At 42.6% G+C, this 19,290-nt stretch overlaps 1 protein-coding gene across 10 annotated transcripts in view; it reads left to right on the forward strand.

The window, feature by feature from the left end:
• The window catches only part of HECTD4 (HECT domain E3 ubiquitin protein ligase 4), a 193,090-nt gene that overhangs the window by 54,098 nt on the left and 119,702 nt on the right, over nt 1-19,290 (forward strand). For 9 of the 10 annotated variants that reach the window (XM_030336783.1, XM_030336784.1, XM_030336789.1 and 6 more), the window contains exons 2-7: nt 5,850-6,367; nt 10,680-10,769; nt 11,604-11,734; nt 14,216-14,324; nt 15,232-15,370; nt 18,415-18,585. In XM_030336783.1, coding sequence (XP_030192643.1) covers nt 5,850-6,367; nt 10,680-10,769; nt 11,604-11,734; nt 14,216-14,324; nt 15,232-15,370; nt 18,415-18,585 — 1,158 coding nt within the window. The remainder of the gene's footprint in view (nt 1-5,849; nt 6,368-10,679; nt 10,770-11,603; nt 11,735-14,215; nt 14,325-15,231; nt 15,371-18,414; nt 18,586-19,290) is intronic. The other variant, XM_030336790.1, reaches the window with a different exon arrangement.

A 19,290-nucleotide genomic window follows, 5' to 3' on the forward strand; every position in this document is an offset into this window, starting at 1 on the left:
AAAAAGAAATAGCTGAATTTAATGTTACTAAGCTCTTTGATTCTTGAGTAATAAAAGCCTGTATTGAATCTTTAACAGTTACTTCATATAACTTAAGGAGATGATCAGTGTACCATAAGTAAAAACGTATGTAGAAGACATGTATTGTATATCAAAGAGTTGTATTCAGCGGAAATTACAAAACAATATTGGAAAGGCTTGTAAAAACGCAACAAAACTTGTTTTATTTATTTATTTATTTTTTTTTTAATTTTTTTTTTTCAACGTTTATTTATTTTTGGGACAGAGAGAGACAGAGCATGAATGGGGGAGGGGCAGAGAGAGAGGGAGACACAGAATCGGAAACAGGCTCCAGGCTCCGAGCCATCAGCCCAGTGCCTGACGCGGGGCTCGAACTCACGGACCGCGAGATCATGACCTAGCTGAAGTCGGACGCTTAACCGACTGCGCCACCCAGGTGCCCCAACAAAACTTGTTTTAGATGTTCATAGCTGGAAAGACAAATTTGAAGTTTTGTGATTTTCTTTTTTTTTTTTTTTTTTAACAACATTGAAAAATACCTTGGTCTTTGGTGGTTGATTTTATTTTATTCTTTTTACGTTTATTTCTTTTGTGAGAGCGCGTGTGTGCGCAAGCCAGGGAGGGGCAGAGAGAGAATCCTCAGCAGGCTCCACACTGTTGGCACAGATCCCAACTCGTGTGTGGCTCAGTCTCACACACAATGAGATCATGACTTGAGCGGAAATCAAGAGTAGGGCACTTAATCAACTGAGCCACCTAAGTGCCCCTCATTGTTGATTTTAATATTGGAGGTTGGTTACTGACTTTTGAGTTGATAGCCTTAAAGGAAAAAAAAAACAAAAGGGCAGTCTACCTTCCTTGGATATGATTACAGCTTCAAGGTAGATGGTTGCCCTTGAAATAACAAGCACCTTTAAAAAAATGATATCTTTCTGCTGTGTGAAAAATAAAAGGGTGATTTATGTTTGAATCCAGACAAAAGGTAGAAAAACAATTTGTGACTTGATGGTAAGACCTTTAATCATTATTTGTTTGATCCTGTTGTATTAAAAACTAAGGGGGCTCCTGGGTGGCTCAGCCAGTTGAGCGTCCGACTTCAGCTCAGGTCATGATCTCACGGCTCGTGGGTTTGAGCCCTGCATCAGGCTCTGTGCTGACCGCTTGCTCAGAGTCTGGAAGCTGCTTCAGATTCTGTGTTTCCTTCTCTTTCTGCTCTTCCCCCGCTCGCGCTCTGTCTCACTGTCTCTCAAAAATAAATGTAAAAAAAATTTTTAAACTAAAAACTAAAAATGGCCCTAGTTCTTAATTTTAACGTGACCTGCAATATAGCTTTACCCAGTAAAACCTAGTTAAATACAGATCTAACCTGGTTGGAATTTTTTTCCTTTTGTTTAAAAATTATCGTACAGTGAAATTGACCTTTTCAGAAGGTATACTGTTGTATGAATTTTAACACATGTATAGATTCACATCACAACCACCACCAGGATACAGAACCCTTTGTTCATTCCAAAAAACTTCTTCATACCATTCCTCTATAATCATAATCTGACTGTTCCCCCTAACCTCTGGCAATCCCTGAGCTCTTCTCCATCATGATAGTTCTATTTTTTTTCCGAAAAGTCATGTAAATGGAATCAAACCGATGCGACCTTTTGAAATTGGCTGCTTGTACTCAACAAAATGCCATCGAGATTCATTGAAGTTGTGTGTATCCGTTTTTATTGCTAAGTCATTGGTTGAAATTTTATTGTTTACTTATTTAACTTTTTAAATTTATATCCAAGTTTAGTTAGCATACAGTGCAACAGTGATTTCAGGAGTAGGTTCCTTAATGCCCCTTACCCATTTAGCCCATTCCCCCCTCCCACAATCCCTCCAGTAACCCTCTGTTTGTTCTCCCTATAGGAGTCTCTTCTGTTTTGTCCCCCTCTCTGTTTTTGTTATTTGTGTTCCCCTTCCCTTATGTTCATCTGTTTTGTCTCTTAAAGTCCTCCTATGAGTGAAGTCATATATTTGTTTTTCTCTAATTTTGCTTAGCATAATACCCTCTAGTTCCATCTATGTAGTTGCAAATGGCAAGATTTCATTCTTTTTGATTACCTAGTAATACTACACACACCCCCCACATACACACACACACACACACACACACACACACACCCCACATCTTCTTTATCCAATCATCCATCAATAGACATTTGGGCTCTTTCCATACTTGGGCTATTGTCGATAGTGCTGCTATAAACATTGGGATGCACGTGTCCCTTCAAAACAGCACAACTGTATCCCTTGGATAAATACCTAGTAGTGCAATTGCTGGGTCATAGGGTAGTTCTATTTTAATTTTTTTTGAGGAACCTCCATACTGTTTTCCAGAGTGGCTGCACCAGTTTGCATTCCCACCAGCAGTGCAAAAGGGATCCTTTTTCTCTGCATTCTCACCAACATCTGTTGTTGCCTGAGTTGTTAATGTTAGCCATTCTGACTGGTGTGAGGTGGTATCTCATTGTGGTTTTGATTTGTATTTCCCGGATGATGAGTGATGTGGAACATTTTTTCATGTGTCAGTTGGCCATCTGGATGTCTTCTGCGGAGAAGTGTCTATTCATGTTTTTTGCCCATTTCTTCACTGGATTGATTATTTGTTTTTTGGGTGTTGAGTTTGGTAAGTTCTTTATAGGTTTTGGATACTAAACCTGTATCTGACCTGTTGTTTGCAAATATGTTCTCCCATTCCATGGGTTGCTGATTGTTTACTTTGCTGTGCAGAAGCTTTTTATTTTTGATGAGTTCATTTGCTTTTGTTTCCCTTGCTTCCAGACACATATTGAGTAAGAAGTTGCTGCGGCCGAGGTCAAAGAGGTTTTTGCCTGCTTTCTCCTCGAGGATTTTGATGGCTTTCTGTTTTACATTGAGGTCTTTCATCCATTTTCAGTTTATTTTTGTGTATGGTGTAAGAAAATGGTCCAGGTTCATTTTTCTGCATGTTCCTCTCCAGCTTTCCCAGATCCATTTGCTGAAGAGACGGTCTTTATTCCTTTGGATATTCTTTCCCGTTTTGTCAAAGATGGGTTGGCCATATGTTTGTGGGTCCATTTCTGGGTTCTTTATGCTGTTCCGTTGATCTGAGTGTCTGCTTTTGTGCCATGAAACTTTATTTTTTTTAATATATTTTTTTTTAAGTTTGAGAGTGTGAGCAAGCGAGCAAAGCAGGGCGGGGGGGGGGGGGGAGGAGAGAGAGACAGACTCCCAAGCAGGCTCTACACTGTCAGCACAGAGCCCAGTGTGGGGTTAGAACTCACACATCGTGAAATCATGACCTGAGCCAAAACCAAGAGTGGGATGCTTTGCCAACTGAGCTACCCAGGTGTTCCTGTTGGTTGAAATTGGCTGGCACTGAAGTTCAAATTGCTTACTTTTTTTTTTTTTTTTAACTATGAACTGTTTTCAGATACACGAAATACATTTTTTGAATTGGAATTTGGTTTTTATTTATAAGTCGGCTCCACACCCAATGTGGGGCTTGAACCCACAACCCTGAGATCAAATCACATGCTCTATTGACTGAGCCAGCCAGGCACCCTGGAATATGTCTTTTTAAACTGAACATTTTTTTTCACTTCAGTGACTTGCATGTATGGCTAAGCAAGGCAGATACAGGGTTTACATTGTTCTGGAAGTTCTTGTTGTTTTATTGGGTTATTTTGAAGGGCAAAATTTGAGGTAGTAAAATTATTTTGCAGGTTTCTGAGAGAAATAAAGTGAACTATATAACCTTTTAAAATGTCAGTGCCAATGACAAATTTTTTTTTTTTTTTTTTTTTTTTTTTTATTTCAAACCTCTTCCCACCCTTTTTTGGGCTACTGAGAAAGATTCCTCTGGCCCCTGATATTGTTTTAATGTGTTTGCTCCTAGAGTGTCCTCTGTTGTTGCTTACAGTAGTTTGTTCATTTTTTTTAGTTTTTGTCTTTTCAAAACTTTTTAAAATTTTATTTTATTTTATTTTTAATTTACATCCAAATTAGCATGTAGTGCAACAATGATTTCAGGAGTAGGTTCCTTAATGCCCCTTACCCATTTCTTACCCTTAGCCCATCCCCCCTCTCACAACCCCCCCAGTAACCCTCAGTTTGTTCTCCATATTTGAGTCTCTTCTGTTTTGTCCCCCTTCCTGTTTTTATATGATTTTTGTTTCCCTTCCCTTATTTTCATCTGTTTTGTCTCTTAAAGTCCTCATTTGAGTGAAGTCATGACTTTTGTCTTTCTCTGACTAATTTCATTTAGCATAATACCCTCCAGTTCCATCCACATAGTTGCAAATGGCAAGATTTCATTCTTTTTGATTGCTGAGTAATATTCCGTGTGTGTGTGTGTGTGTGTGTGTGTGTGTGTGTGTGTGTATAATATGTATACTACATCTTCTTGATCCACTCGTCCATTGATGGACATTTGGGCTCTTTCCATACGTTGGCTATTGTTGATAGTGCTGCTATAAACATGGGGGTGCATGTGTCCCTTCGAAACAGCACACCTGTATCCCATGGATAAATGCCTAGTAGTGCAATTGCTGTGTCATAGGGTAGTTTTATTTTTATTTTTTTGAGGAACCTCCATACTGTTTTCCAGAGTGGCTGCACCAGCTTGCATTCCCACAGTAGTTTGTTCATTTTAACCTAGTTGAATTTATATGCGCAAACTTTTGGCATCACGAAGTTTAATTCATTTATTTTTAAAAGTTTATTTGAAAGTGAGCACATGTGTGCGTGCAAGCCTGAGAGGGGCAAGGGTGGGGGAGAAAGCGAGAGTGAGACTCCCAAGCAGTCTTAGCACCATCAGTGCTCGGATATCATAAGTTCTTGACCTGAGCTGAAATGGAGTTGGTTGCTCAACCAAATGAACCACCCAGCAGGCCCTAATTCTATTCTTTTAAAAAAAATTTTAATGTGTATTTACTTTCAAGAGAGAGAGAGAGAGAGAGAGAGAGAGACAGACAGACAGAGTGTGAGCAAGGGGAGGGGCAGAGGGAGGGAGACACAATCCGAAGCAGGCTCCAGGCTCTGAGCTGTCAGCACAGAGCCTGACGTGGGGCTCGAACTCACGGACCGTGAGATCATGACCTGAGCCTAAGTCCGACGCTTAACTGACTGAGCCCCTTCCCCCCCCCCCATAATTCTCTATCTTGATAGCTGGTTCCTTCCTTGATTGAGGATTTAGTGGTTTTATTTCCCTAGTTGCTGAAGATCTAGAGAAGCTCTCCTGGTAATTGTAGGTTTTGGCAAGAAACTAGTAGTGATTCCTCTGTCCGTATAAATCTGAATAAATCTATACCATGTCACCGATTGAAATAATGGATTAACAGTAGTAAAAATGGAGTGTTCTTCAAAATCAAAGAACCATAAACTATCAATTATTGACTAGGTATATTCGATTTTGAAGATAAAACTTTGTTCTTTTCACATATAATCCACCTGGTAAGCGGAGTCAGACTTACATGATAACTCGAGCATTTAATTAAGATTTGTACCTCCATTTTTCTAGAGCAAAGTAATTTCTGAATTCCACACTTCACTATTTTTATGATTTGGGCTCTTTGAGTTAGGTCTGATATTACTTTTAATTGGAGCACTAGCAGAAACGCCACAAGGCGAAAAATCTCCGTCAGCAACTACCTGGCTTTATGGCACATATTTTCACATTTGGCCGCAGTTACGATGATTTACGCGGACTGTTTTTAGACACCGTTGGCTAGACTTGCTTCCGCAGGTGAAAGCGGTGGTGAAAACCATGCACACGAACTTCTTTGTTTGTTTGTTTCCTCCCTTAGATTTTAACGTTTGAGACCAAGAACCCGACGGAATTAGCCGAACGTTTGCGCTCTGTGTGTGGCAATCAGAGCAACGCCTACGCCCGCCTGCTGGAATACCGCCTGAACGCCTTGCGAGGACTGTGGAATGCCCAGCGCCAGCTGGCCTTGGAGGAACAGCACGAGAGAGAGAGTTCGGGTGACGAAGAGACCCTGGCCCTGCTCAAACGCCAGGGCTTGCTGCAGCAACCCGAGCAGGCGCCCTTCACGTCTCGGATGGGGCTCCTGCTGGTCTTCCCCCTCATTCAGTCCCAGAGCAGAACGGACCCCTCCCTCTGTAACATAACTGCCGAGGTGCTATTGAACTGCCTTCGCGACTGCCAGCCTTTGAGCCTGACCAAGGAGCCTGCCGACTGTCTCAATGGCATCGAAACTCTGCTGTGCTCCTGGCTGGAGGACGCTCCCGACACGGGCCGACACGTCCCACATAAGCAAAAGGAAAATGCTGCTGCCGCTCTGGTGGCGTTAGCATGTGCCAGGTAAGGGCAGTCAGACGTACCGCCTGCTGACGTGCTGCCGGGGGTGGGGCGTGAGTAAGAGGGCAGGCCCGTTTGATGAAGTCGTCGCGTCCAGGAGGCCTTCTTGGTTGGCAGCATTGGATTCCCCAGCCTTGACCGCGCAGAGGATGCCTTCACCGAAACTTGGCACCAGGAACCCCAGCTGGAGGCTAAAGCTCCAGTTTTTGCTGTCTGCTCTCCGGTGATAAAGCTGAAACCGCTTAAAATGGAGAGCCAACCCTTGCGGTTATCTACTCGCCCCTTGGATGATGAGCGTTTTCGGAGCAGTAGTTAGTGGGGGTGGCATATCTGTATCTCTCCTGGGAGGACGGTCAGAAAACTTGTAGTGCTTTTAATTTTTTTTTCCACGGGTGTCTCTAAGGAGCGTGTCGGCAAGTGAGTGGGTTATTATCTGGACTCAGTCCCACAGATTTGGTCACAAGTTCTGTTTCTGGACCCTGATGCTTCTGTTAGTTTAATGGAAAGGTCTCTCTGTGTATGTCCGATTTAATAGCATACCATCCTTTGTGTGTAAGCTGATGTTCCTGATTTCGTATGAATAGGAAATGTGCTCAGAGTGACTTTTCCAGGAGAGGATTTCCACGTTGTCCTGCCTGATAACTGTGTGTTCATTGGCACATATTTGTGAGAAAAAGGTCCACTGCCCTTACTTCTAAGCTAGTTGTCTAGAGACCTGTTAGGGACCATGGTCTGACAGATTAGTGTCACTAATTAATGTCATGCTAATCTGTCCCTCTTCTTCAGAATTTTGAGTTCTTTTTTCTTTTTATCTTCTTTTTTTCTAATGTCTATTTTTGAGAGCGAGCACAAGCAGGAAAGGGGCAGAGAGGGAGACACAAAATCTGAAGCAGGCTGCAGGCTCTGAGCTGTCAGCATGGAGCCCGATGTGGGATTCGAATTCACAAGCTGTAAGATCATGACCTGAGCTTCATGAAGTCAAACACTTAAGTGAGTCACCCAGGAACACCCCCCTCCCCTTTGGTTTTTCTTTTCTTTTCCTTTTTTTTTAAAAGCAAAGTGTATGTGGGAAAATTCTTCTTGGAGGATTGTGAAGTTCTTAGCTATACGACTTCTTTCCCTGTTTTTATGGTTTCAGAGTTGACCTTCAGATGGTTGACTATTAAGCTATTTTTTAAGGCAAGATGGCACCAGTATTTGTCAGTTTCTTTGCCCTGAGCAAACTGTCTTAGCCTGGTTTCAGATCCCTGAAGACTGTAGATTGTGGAAATCCTGACATGAGCTTAATTCTGGAGACATTACTGGGTGGTACCGAAATAAGTTCCCCTGGAAAGGCTTTATATTGGATTGATCTGTATTTTACAAACCCTAAATAGATTTATTATTAATACAAAAATCTCATTTAGAGAAAATATGCTTTTAGGTAGAACTGTCTTAAGGCAGATTTAGAATGTTAGGAATAATCATCAGCTCTTGAATTTTAAACATTTTTTTGTAGTTATTGAACATAGGATCATAAACTTTACTTTTTGTGCCCACATTCAATCTGCTAGTTACTGGAATTGCTTCATGTGCTTGAGTTTCCAAATTCCACTCAGAAATGTTGAAATGAGTGTTTTTAGTTTCCTCTTGGTGTTTTTTTTTTTTTTTTTTTTTTTGAGGGCACAAGTGAGTGAGGGGCAGAGAGAATCCCATAAGAGACAGAAGTGGGGCTCACTGGGGGTTCGTGTTTTACCCAAAGCGGGGTTCAAACTGAAACTGTGTGATCATGACCTGAGCCGAAGTCAGATGCTTCATGACCAAGGCAGCTAGGCACCCTTGTGTTGTTTTTAAAGATTGTTCCTACATTGTCTTGCCAATATTGCCCTCCGTCCTGGACTGTATTTACCTCAGAAGTCCTAAGCTTTTCAGTTGGGTTATCTACTTTAATGAAGTTATTAGGGACCTAATTGAACTTCTGAGATTGATGCTTTGAAAGACCAAACATTTTCAAAACAATATTTTGAAGATGTTTATTCGTTCAGCCAACTAACATTTATTGAACACCTTTGTCAGGAACCTTGCTAGGTTTTAGGAACATAGTGACTCATGGTTTCATACCTTGCAGTTGAATGGACTCCGGGCGATTCACCTTGTAAATAATTATTGCTCACTTTCCGTGTGCAGGGTGCCCTTCTAGGCAGTGGGGATCCAGCAGTGAGCAAGATCATTGGTGCCTAAAATTCCAAAGTTGCCATGCATAAGATCACTTCAGAGAGGGCTGCTCATTTGTAGGAAGACCTAGCAGGATATTTTGCTACAGAATGACTAAGTGGAGGTGGGACAGCATTCGTTAGAGCCCAGGGAAGGCCTTACTGAAGTGGAGCAGAGGCCGAAAGATGACAAAGAGCCAGCCAGTGACCGAGTGTCGTGGTCAAGAAAAGCAACAAGTGGCACAACTCGGGTGCTCTTTCTGTGCTTGGTGTAGTCGAGGGGACAGCAAGGTAACCAGCTGGAAGGCAGTGGGAGAGAAAAGGGACAGGAGAGGAGCTTGGCAGGGCTCAGATCCTGGAGGGGCTTAGGAACCAGGGAACCAGTGACTGTGTGGCAGGTAACTATACCTTACAGTTGGTTTCATGGCCTTAAATGTTCCAGTGTGCTTTTGCCCCTTTATTTCAACCTTGTTGCACCCCAGGGACGTCTCCCTGTTGGAGAAATGAAGAAGCAAAAGTCCATAGGAATTAAGTGACAGGTTTGAGATGGGGCAGCTGGTGAGTGGCTGGACTCCCAGCTTGAGCATTTAGACCCTGTCTGCTGCCTTCCCTCTTTATATTGTATTGCTCTTTGGTTTTGATTCTTTGAACACCAGAGGTAGTGAAAGGGATGCTTAAGAGGAGGACTTTAAGCCTACTTGGTCCAGTGTCCGGTATTCTGTTTCTTTTAGGGTTGAGGTATAGGCTACCCAGCAATTAAAGCCTTGGCTAAGAGAATAAGGCAGCGATCCGAAGTCAGCCTATCTGATACAGGTGATCATTTCGTTCAGGAAATGTTCTGTGGTGATTTATACTTAGGATCTGGCCAGGTAAGTCCCATGCATCTTAAAAGCACCTTCTCTTAGATTCTGCTGACCATATTCTAGATTTCCCAGAGTCTTGAGTCTTGGGAACCAAAAGGAAATTGGGTAGTGATGAGCTCTGTGAGTATTACAATCACATACTTCACAGCAAGGGAAGCAGAAGGAACACCTCTGAGCACAAAATCTTAATTGTTTGAGGCCTGGCTGGCTCAGTTGGTAGAGCCTGTGACTCTTGATGTCAGGGTCATGAGTTTGAGCCCCATGTTGGAGGCAGAGTTTACTTAATAAAAAAATTAAAAATTATTGGAATGTATTCCTCTTCAGTCATATTTAATGTGATGGGGTTTGGGGAGAGTTATGTAAAGTGGATAAACTTAAAGATATTTAAAAACTAAGCTTGGAGGTGTCTGCGTGGCTTGGTTGGTTAAGCGCTTGACTCTCGGTTTCTGCTCTAGTCGTGGTCTCCTGGCTCATGAGATTGAACCCTGCTTTGGGCTAACAGTGTGGAGCCTGCTTGGGATCCTCTCTCTCCCCCTCTCTCTGCCTCTCCCTAGCTCCTGTTTCTCTCTCTCTCTCTCTCTCTCTCTCTCTCTCTCTCTCTCTCTCAAAATAAATGAATGAATTTAAAAAATAAAACAAAAACTAAGCTTGGAAATACTGTTTTTTATTTATTAAATGTAACTGCCTTCTGTAAAATCTCTCTCCTAGGCTAGAGAAGGACTTGATGAAATGGTGTCCAAGCATAATCGCCACATGTTCTTTGTGTTTGAGCCTTCTGTTTTGAACTTTTGTGTTGGGGGGAACTTGTTTACAGATGCAAGGAGAACATCCTAATTGGCATAATTGGTGCTGCTCATAAAACTTTTTAAAAAAAAATTTTTTTTATGTTTATTTATTTTTGAGACAGAGAGAGACAGAGCATGAACGGGGGAGGGTCAGAGAGAGGGAGACACAGAATCTGAAACAGGCTCCAGGCTCTGAGCGGTCAGCACAGAGCCGGACGCGGGGCTCGAACTCACGGACCGCGAGATCATGACCTGAGCCGAAGTCGGACGCTCAACCGACAGAGCCACCCAGGCGCCCCTCATAAAACTTTTTGTATGAGTCAGTGGTAATCTGTACGAATCAAGTATATTTTGTACAATATGTCTTCTGATTGGTGGAAACAGACCCCTTCTGGAACCTTCTCACGTGGCTAATAAAATCAACCTTCTTATTTGACTTAGCAGTTGTGACGATTTTCCTTCCTTTTATTTTTAGGGGATCATTGAAGACTTTTGTCCATACGGTCCATCTGTTACAGAAACAGACTGATCTGGGGTCCCTGCCTGTAGCCGATGTACTGTATAGGTAAGTTGTCACTTTGGATCCTTATCTTCTTCCTCCATGAGGGAGATTTGTACATAGTCTCTTTTAACAGGTAGAGAGCTAAACTGCTTAATTAGTGATTCATATTTTAAAATAAGAATATTATCCTATTCATCTTAAGAGTTCTGTCTCCTCTTTCCTTTTTTTGAAAGTGTTCCTAGAGCGTGTTGTTTTTCAGTTTCTATTTTGTTTTTTTTAAATATAATCGCTTATAGTGAATTTTTATTATAGATTTTAAGATCTGTGAAAGTGTAAAGAAGAAACTGAAAATCACTTATAAGCTCATTACCCAAAGATAACCATTCCTAATGTTTTGGTGTATGTGCCTCCCAATCCTTACCCTAACTACCCCCCCCTACATATATATAAAACCTATACATTTTATACACAACTGTACTTAAAATTTTTTTTAAATAAACATTTACTGCTTATTTTTGAGAGAGTGAGAGAGAGATAGTGGGAGTGGAGAAGGGGGAGAGAGAGAGGGAGACGCAGAATCCGAAGCAGGCTCCAGGCTCTGAGCTGTCAGCACAGAGCCCACCGCGGGACTCGAACCCACAGACCATGATGAGATCATCATCTGAGCTGAAGTCGGTTGCCCAACTGACTGAATCACCCAGGCGCCCCTATACACAGCTGTACTTTTATTATGTTTCTGTAAGCATGGATTTGTAATTTTTAAATTTGAAAACATGACTTTTTTCCAGATACGTATTTGTTCAAAACTAGTTACCTGCTCTTTGAGATGACTTTCATTTTCTTGCTGAAATGGATAGTTTCCTTGTCTTCATGATTCTCCCATCTCCCCGTTTTTAGGCTGTTGCTTTTGGAAGGGGGGCCTGGCTCCCCCTCCTGTTTGCTTGGTGGCAAACACATAGTATCGTGGGGGTATGAAGACATGTTGCCTGCACCAGATAGTAGCACCGGCTCCAGTTCTGAAAACAAAGGTAACGTAGGGGTTTTGCTCCCGTGACTGAAATTAAGATGTGCAAAGAATGGCCTTGGATCATTGTGGCAAACGATTTGGGTAGAACTCTGTTCTCTTAACTAAAAGCACTAGGATCCTATACAGTGAGTTCTTTGTCTGCTTTATCAGTAAAAGTGTAAAAGCTGATGCTCAGGGAGGTAAGAAAATGGATAGGTTTTACTATCGCAAGGGAAAGGGAGATCATCCATACGCTTTAGCCAAGGAGCCATGAATTACTGCAGTGGACTCCTGGGTATTTGAGTTTGAGCCTGGGAGCCTTAAGTTAAATTTTTATGTTCATGAACAGAAGGTCAGATCTTGCTGCCTAAGCCTGATGCTGTTTCTTTTAGTAACTTACTATGTGTGTGTGGTTGAACCCTCTGTCCTAAAAGGGGCGGGATTGGGGGGAGACAAGATTGTTCCAAGGAGCATGGATTAAGTATCTCCTTTAACAAAATGGGCTGGATTAAAATGTTTTTACACTTTCAGAAGTTTTCCATGTCCGTTTATTGTGATCTCCGTGAAAATGGCAGAACTTCTCTTAATTGACCTTCACTTACCTGACTTGTTGGATGAAGGTGGCCTCTCCGTTTGTGTGGTAGAAGTACTGAGCGGTGCCCTGGCACCCCAGGCAGGCTGCTGCTAGCTTCCTCCTGTGGAGGTGCAGCTCACCAAGAGTCTACCTTGCTCCCAAACCTGTTAGTTGTTGTAGCTGGTATTCTGTCATTAAACAACGTTATGTAACTGAGGAAATAGGAATTTAAGACGCCCCAGGAAATTGTTTCTAAGACCTTCAGCTTTCTTCTGGAAAGACTCAAAGTGAATCTCTAAGAAATTTGAGATTACTTGCATTTCTCACCCTTGATGGGGAAACTTCCTGGACAGCCTTAAGGGCATGGGATGCAGTCTGAGAGGCAGGCCACCCCTGCACCTCTCATCCTGGGGCCCGTGTCTTTTCGTGTCCACTGTTGCTTCCAAATAGTCATGTGAGCTGGTAAAAGGAACCAATGGTAAAATGGATCTGATGCAACTAGAGTCAACAGGAGAAGCAAAGAGCCTGTAAAACCCAAGAAGTTCTTAAACATTATAGGCTGAAATTTACATCTTCAAATGAAACCAAACCCCTTTATTTTCTCCCTTTACTTCTTTTAGTATCTACCTTGGGGTAGTTTCTTACGGGGGATGATGGTGTTAAACTGGTCTGCTTGGTTTTCACTCCCTTGTACTTTTAGTTTTGCTTCCACCTAGAGAATATTTTTCTTAGAATTTAAAAAGTAACCTTATTTTTAATATGGAAACATCTAACAGATATAGAAGTTGAGAGGATGCTTTAGTCAACCCCTGGCACTCCTCACTTGGCTTCAACAAGTGTCAACTCGGGGCCAATCTTCTCTGTCACTTTCACTCCCACCCCTTGTCAGACTCCTCAGAAGGCCCTAGGCCTCTATCTAAAGAGGAACGAATAAATGGATCTTTATAGGTTCCAAGTTAAGATACTTAAGGAAAGAAAATATTTTAAAAACGATTACTCACTTTAACGGTCTTTTGAAGAACCTAATAGTTACAAATTGTAGTTGTCTGGGATTCGTAGACTGAATTCTTAAGATAACCGCATATTCATTACTAAATATGAGGGCTGTGGTGTTGGATTTCCTTTAATAGGACAGGTAGTAGACAAACTTAACCGTGGTGAAATGGTGAGGAAAATACTGAAAGTTTTACAAGCTGTCTCTTTAGGACAAATTCTTGAGGGTAAATTAATAAACTGTTTACTATTCTATGGAGTAATACGGTTTTTAGCTGGCAGTGGATACAGCTAAGGGGGAACAGAGTCACTGGATGGGAAATCCACAGAAGCAGACTTGAGGTCCACGAGTTTCATTAGTATGCCAGCATAATAGCATTTGCCATTTATGGAACACTGGTTTTGAACCAGGGGCCTGTGGGTGTTCCCCTGTGCTATCTCCTTTAACCATCACAGTGACTCTTGAGGTACAGAGTAGTCTCATTTTCTGGATGAAGAAACTGAGGTTCAGAAAGGCCTAAGGTCAACTAATAAGTGCCCAGAGCTCTTAAGAGCTCATGGCTTTTTAACCACCGGATCATTACTGAAAGTCCTCGAGTCTTAGTCCTCTCAGATTAGAATTAGGAGTGCGTAACTTTGACTCTATTTCTGCTATTCAAAAAGACAAGAAGAAAACTTCTGGCAGGTAGAACCAGATTCCCCTGCTATTATCTATCTGACTTCTTTACCTGATGTTGGTTCCTGATCCCACATACATTCTAGAGGCTTGATTTGGGGGTTTGAGCCATCTTTCCTGGAAGTCACACTGAAGCATTTATTTTAGAAGTGGGAGATTATCTTTCACTCAACCTCCTAAGGCTTTTTCACTAGAAGCATGTTTATAATTTCATTAGAAAAATCGTGTATATAATTTACCTGTGAAAAAAATGATTTCAGATGCTGACTTAGGGCGCTGTCTCACGGCGGATGGTCTCTACCTGTATACTACTAACTCAGTTGGAAGAGGAGTAAGCAAATTGGGGTCTGGATTACATGGTACTCTCAGGTCAGTTGCATGGAACTTGCTGAATGATTTGGCTGGAACATTTCCCTTCTTCCATAAACCTCTGTGAGGAAGATACCTGGGCATGCAGATCTTCCCCTTCTGTTCCCCCCCCTCCCCCAACCCACCCAAACAAAGACTGACTAGTAACTAAATAAGTCTGGACAATTTCATGTAATTTGATTTTTCTTGGATTAGTAGACTCTTGTTCTGTTAATGCATTTCAGCTTTGTTTGGACTCTAAACAGCTTGGTAGCCCTCAGGTCATTGTTTCTAGCCAGAAATTCCTCTATGATCCAAACTGTTACAATATTTGTGCCTTCTCCATGTTGATGAATGGACATTTTTCTAGTTCAGTCTTTTTTTAAATTTTTTTTATTAACATTTATTCATTTTTGAGAGAGACAGGCAGAGAGAGAGGGAGACACAGAATCTGAAGCAGGCTCCAGGCTCTGAGCTGTCAGCACAGAGCCCGATACGGGGCTTGAGCCCACAAACCGTGAGATCGTGACCTGAGCCGAAGTCGGATGCTTAACTGACTTAGCCACCCAGGTGCCCCTAGTTCAGTGTTTGTGTACTTGGATTTGACCGTGGATTAGCCCTACTTTTCAGTGGGGATATCAGATCTGTGAATTGCTGCCACAAGAAACCACAGTTTGAGAGGCTTCTATATATTTAATTAGATCTTTTCCCCAACTTTTTTTCTGCTGTAATTTGTTGTGGAAAATGAATATTTGCTGTAGTGTCAGTTGCAAAGTTAACGTAATACACGTACTCTCCTTTAGATGGTTTGCATACTTAGTCATTTTTTAAAAATCAGGTGGAAGATGTTTGCTGTAGCGCATTGTGTGGTTTCCAGCAACCGCCTGGCTACTCAGCCTGTGTGCTTTCTTCCCCCCCCCTCCCGCAGAGGTTTTGTGTACTGCCGGAACGAGGAGCTGGAACCAGGATGGGTCGCTTTCGGCAGCGGCGGTCTTCTCCACCGGCCTGTATCTTTTGATAACAAACCTCACTCCCTTTTCCAAGTCATTGACCAGAATACCCTTCAGGTAAAAAGAAAACCAAGACCTTGTCTGTTATGTTTTGGAGACCGTAAGGGAAGTTCCTGGCCTCATCAGAGGGAAGAAGCATACAGTTGAGGTAGTTTCCTGCCGCAGCGGCGTCCTTCTAATTGTCACCATTGGGGCATTCTGGTGTTTTCTCTGGTGTCTTGGAGTTGTCCCACATGATCTAAGTGAATGTGCTCTAGTTTCTAAGGCCATCACCAAGCTTTTAGGATTAAAAAAAAATTCTAGAGAGTCAAAGATGCTACACGTACGAGCTATCTTGTTCTCTTGCCAGGTCTATTTTGGGGAGGGTATCATTTCCTTATTTGATTTGTTCTAAACAGCCTTTCTGAAAGGAGTTTGGATAAAATCCTCATGTGATTAGGGATTCAGAGCTCATCTTGACTGCTTCCAAACATAGCACCCTGTCGCCACACTTGCTGGATTATGCTGAAATCACCTGCTTTTGTGTTTCTTCCCCACTACCATGCATCCCTTTAGATCTGGACCCTATCTTCCCTATCTTTGTGTGCTTACAATGGAGCACAGTGCCTAGCATTTGATTGATGATGATAATAGTAACTGTCATTTATCCGTGTCTGTCTCTGTGCCGAGCCCTGGTCTAGGCAATTTACATACACTTCTTCTCCTACCTATGAGGTAAAACTGTGGCAGTTTCACTTTACAGACAAGGCAGCTGAGTCTAGGCATTTTGTAAGTGCTCGGCAAGTGGGGTTTTTTTTCTTCTTTTTTAAATTTATTTTGAGAGACTGTGCATATGCACAAGTGGGGGAGGGGCAGAGAGAGAGAGAGAGAATGAGAATGAGCATGAGCATGAATCCCCAGCAGGCTCCACACTGTCATCGCAGAGCCTGACGGGGGCTCAACCTCATGAACTGTGAGATCACGACCTGAGCCAAAATCAAGAGTTGGATGTTCAACCCACTGAGCCACCCAGGCGCCCCTTGGCAAGTGTTTATTGTTGGAGGAAGGAATGTAGCTCAGAGGTCAAGGGGCTTGTCCAGGGTCACATAGTAATTAATGGTGGCATAAGAACGTGAACCCATGGTTCTTAGCACTAGACTGAGCTTTTTATATTACAACTTCCTGCCTTTCAATGGAAGTTGAACAGAATAGTTACAGTTGCCATCTGTGGAGTGAACTCCCTGGGAGAAGTCCCCTCCAGGAGTTAAGTGGAATGTTACTTCTGCTTTTGTCTGTCCCTCAACTGTGCCTTTCCTGGTAAACAGGGACTGTGTCTTCTTCACCATTGCATCTCCAAAGCACACAGTAGCTTCTTGATAATTGTTGGATGAGTAAAACAAGCACATTGACAAATAGATGCCCAATTGACTTCATTTTTTTTTTTTAAGTTTATTTTGAGGGAGACGAGCGCTCCAGTGGGACAGGAGCAGAGAGAGAGAGAGGGAGAGAGAGAGAGAGAATGAGAGAGAGAGAATGAGAATCTGAAGCAGGCTCTGCACTGATGGCAGAGAGCCCAATGCAGCTCGAACTCATGAACCGTGAGATCATGACCTGAGCCGAAGTCAGATGCTTAACTGACTGAGCCAGGCAGCTGTCTCCAATTGACTTCATATTTTATCGTTAATGCAGACAGATGTGAGAATATGTTCTGTATTTATTTGAAATAGAATTATAAGCCTGGGAATTAAACAGATGTTCAGTTCTAGAACATGGTTTTTATCTCAAGCAATGTCCGTTTCGTCTGTGTTCTTGCGAAAACTCTGATTCCTATCCAAGAAGATCCTGTTGTCACTAACGAGGTTACATGCACTGGAGCAGTTTGGGGGTAACAGAGGCCAATCAGTAGCTGTCAACTTTGTAGATAGCCTGGCACTACAAGTTCCAACGTGTGGTCATAGCAACTGCATTACTTCTTAACTTCTGAAATAGACAAAACAAGTCTGGAAAAAAGTTCATATGAAATGAGTTCAAGGGTCGGAAGTAACCTTAGGGAAACTAGTGACTCACCTCGAGGGACAGAATAACAGAAAGTTGCTCTTAGGGCTCCCAGAGGCATCTGACCATCTCTGATTATTTTTATTTTTGGATTTTGACTTCTCCTGCTCTTGGCATTTTTGAAAAACCTAGCCAGCAGTTTTTTTTGGGGGGGGGGGGGTTCTCCGTTTCTCTCATTTTAAGGGCTTTTCTCTGGCAGTAAAAATTAGTATGTAACTACACATTTAGTGTGAAATGATGCAAAGCTCATTCATTATTCTGAAACTGAAGGATGCTCAGTATTAGAAACACATGCCTTCGTGTCTAATACAGAGAGTTGGAGTTTGTCTCTTTCCTGATGATGCACTTGATGCATTTCACTAAAGCCTCATGTGCTGGGCTAGGGTCTGCCTTCATTTGTTTCACTTTCTCCTTTCTCTTCTCTTCTCTGCCTCCCCTCTTCCTTCTGCCCTCTTTTTTTACTTCCATATTGAGTAACTTTTGAATTAGACTCTGAATTAGCTGCTGGGATATAAAAGTAAGATACAGTGCCTGTAATTTTTAGTCTGAAATTCACTTACTAAGGAAATCTCAGTACGGTTTCTCTAAAGCTTTGTTTTTGGTAATTGTGAGATAAAACACACGTGCTTAGCAGATTCAAAGCGTTTAGTAAATATCTTTGGCCTATGTTATCTGTCCCATGGGCCGTTGTATGAATTTTATATTTTTGTCATGTAATTTTCATATGTTAGAGGTATCAGTTTAATTGCTTTTTAATGTTTATTTTTGAAAAAGAGAGCAAGTGTGAGTGGGAGAGGGGTAGAGAGAGACACGGAGGGTCCGAAGCAGGCTCTGAGCACACAAAGCCCGGTGTGGGGCTCAGAGTCACGACCGTGAGACCGTGACCTGAGCCGAAACCAAGAGTTGGCCGCTTAACCGACTGAAGCACCCAGGTGCCCCGCTGTCAGTTTAATTTGGACCGAGAAGCCCGAGTTCTGATTCTGGACATAACGGCATTAGTGATGGACTGACGGAATTAATAGGAAGTTCTGTGTCCCGTTAATGAAGTTTTCCTTTTCCATGTCCAGGTGTGCCAGGTGGTGCCAATGCCAGCCAATCACCTCCCAGTTGGCAGCACCATGAGCACTGTGCACCTTTCTTCGGATGGTACTTACTTCTACTGGATCTGGTCTCCTGCCAGTCTGAATGAGAAAACCCCCAAGGGGCATTCTGTCTTCATGGACATTTTTGAACTCGGGGTAAGATTCCCTTTCTGTCTCATTGTGTCTTTGCAGAGAAATTTCGATTTGGTTTCTTTTTGTATTGGTTTAAAAAGGACCCAAGAAAGGTGGAGTAGGCACAGTGTGTTCACTCTTAGCTCAAATTTTGGGGTTTTTCTTGGATTTCTTTGAAGGTTTCTTTGTTGAGAATTGTAGGACACGGATAAAGTCAAGCTTTCTGAAGGTTAATCTGGCAACAAGGTAGAAATAGTAATACTTAATGTGTAGACAGTGGGGGGTTTTTTTTGTTTGTTTTTTTTTTAATGTTTATTTACTTTGGGGAGAGGGGGGCACCAGCAGGGGAGGGGCAGAAAGAGGGAGGCACAGAATGTGAAGCAGGCTCCAGGCTCCGAGCTGTCAGCACAGAGCCCGATGCGGGGCTCAAACTCCCGAACCGTGAGATCCTGATCTGAGCCGAAGTCGGACGCTCAACCGACTGAGCCACCCAGGCACTAGACAGTGGGGTTTTTAGGCCAAAATGCCCATGGGGCTTGTTGGAAACCTGGAAGTAAATCGCAGTGGCAAGATTGGGGCTATAGTACATCTTGGGAGTCTCTGAGAGTGATGATAGTTAAAATTGTGAGAAGGCGTTCATTCGTTTGATGGTAGCTGAATGCTTACTGTGAGTCAGGCAGCATTGTGTTTAGGTGGTGGGAATACAGTGATGGGCAGGGTGAGCAGGCT

Source organism: Lynx canadensis, chromosome D3 (genome assembly GCF_007474595.2).
Source record: "Lynx canadensis isolate LIC74 chromosome D3, mLynCan4.pri.v2, whole genome shotgun sequence".
Classification (NCBI taxonomy): Eukaryota; Metazoa; Chordata; class Mammalia; order Carnivora; family Felidae; genus Lynx; species Lynx canadensis.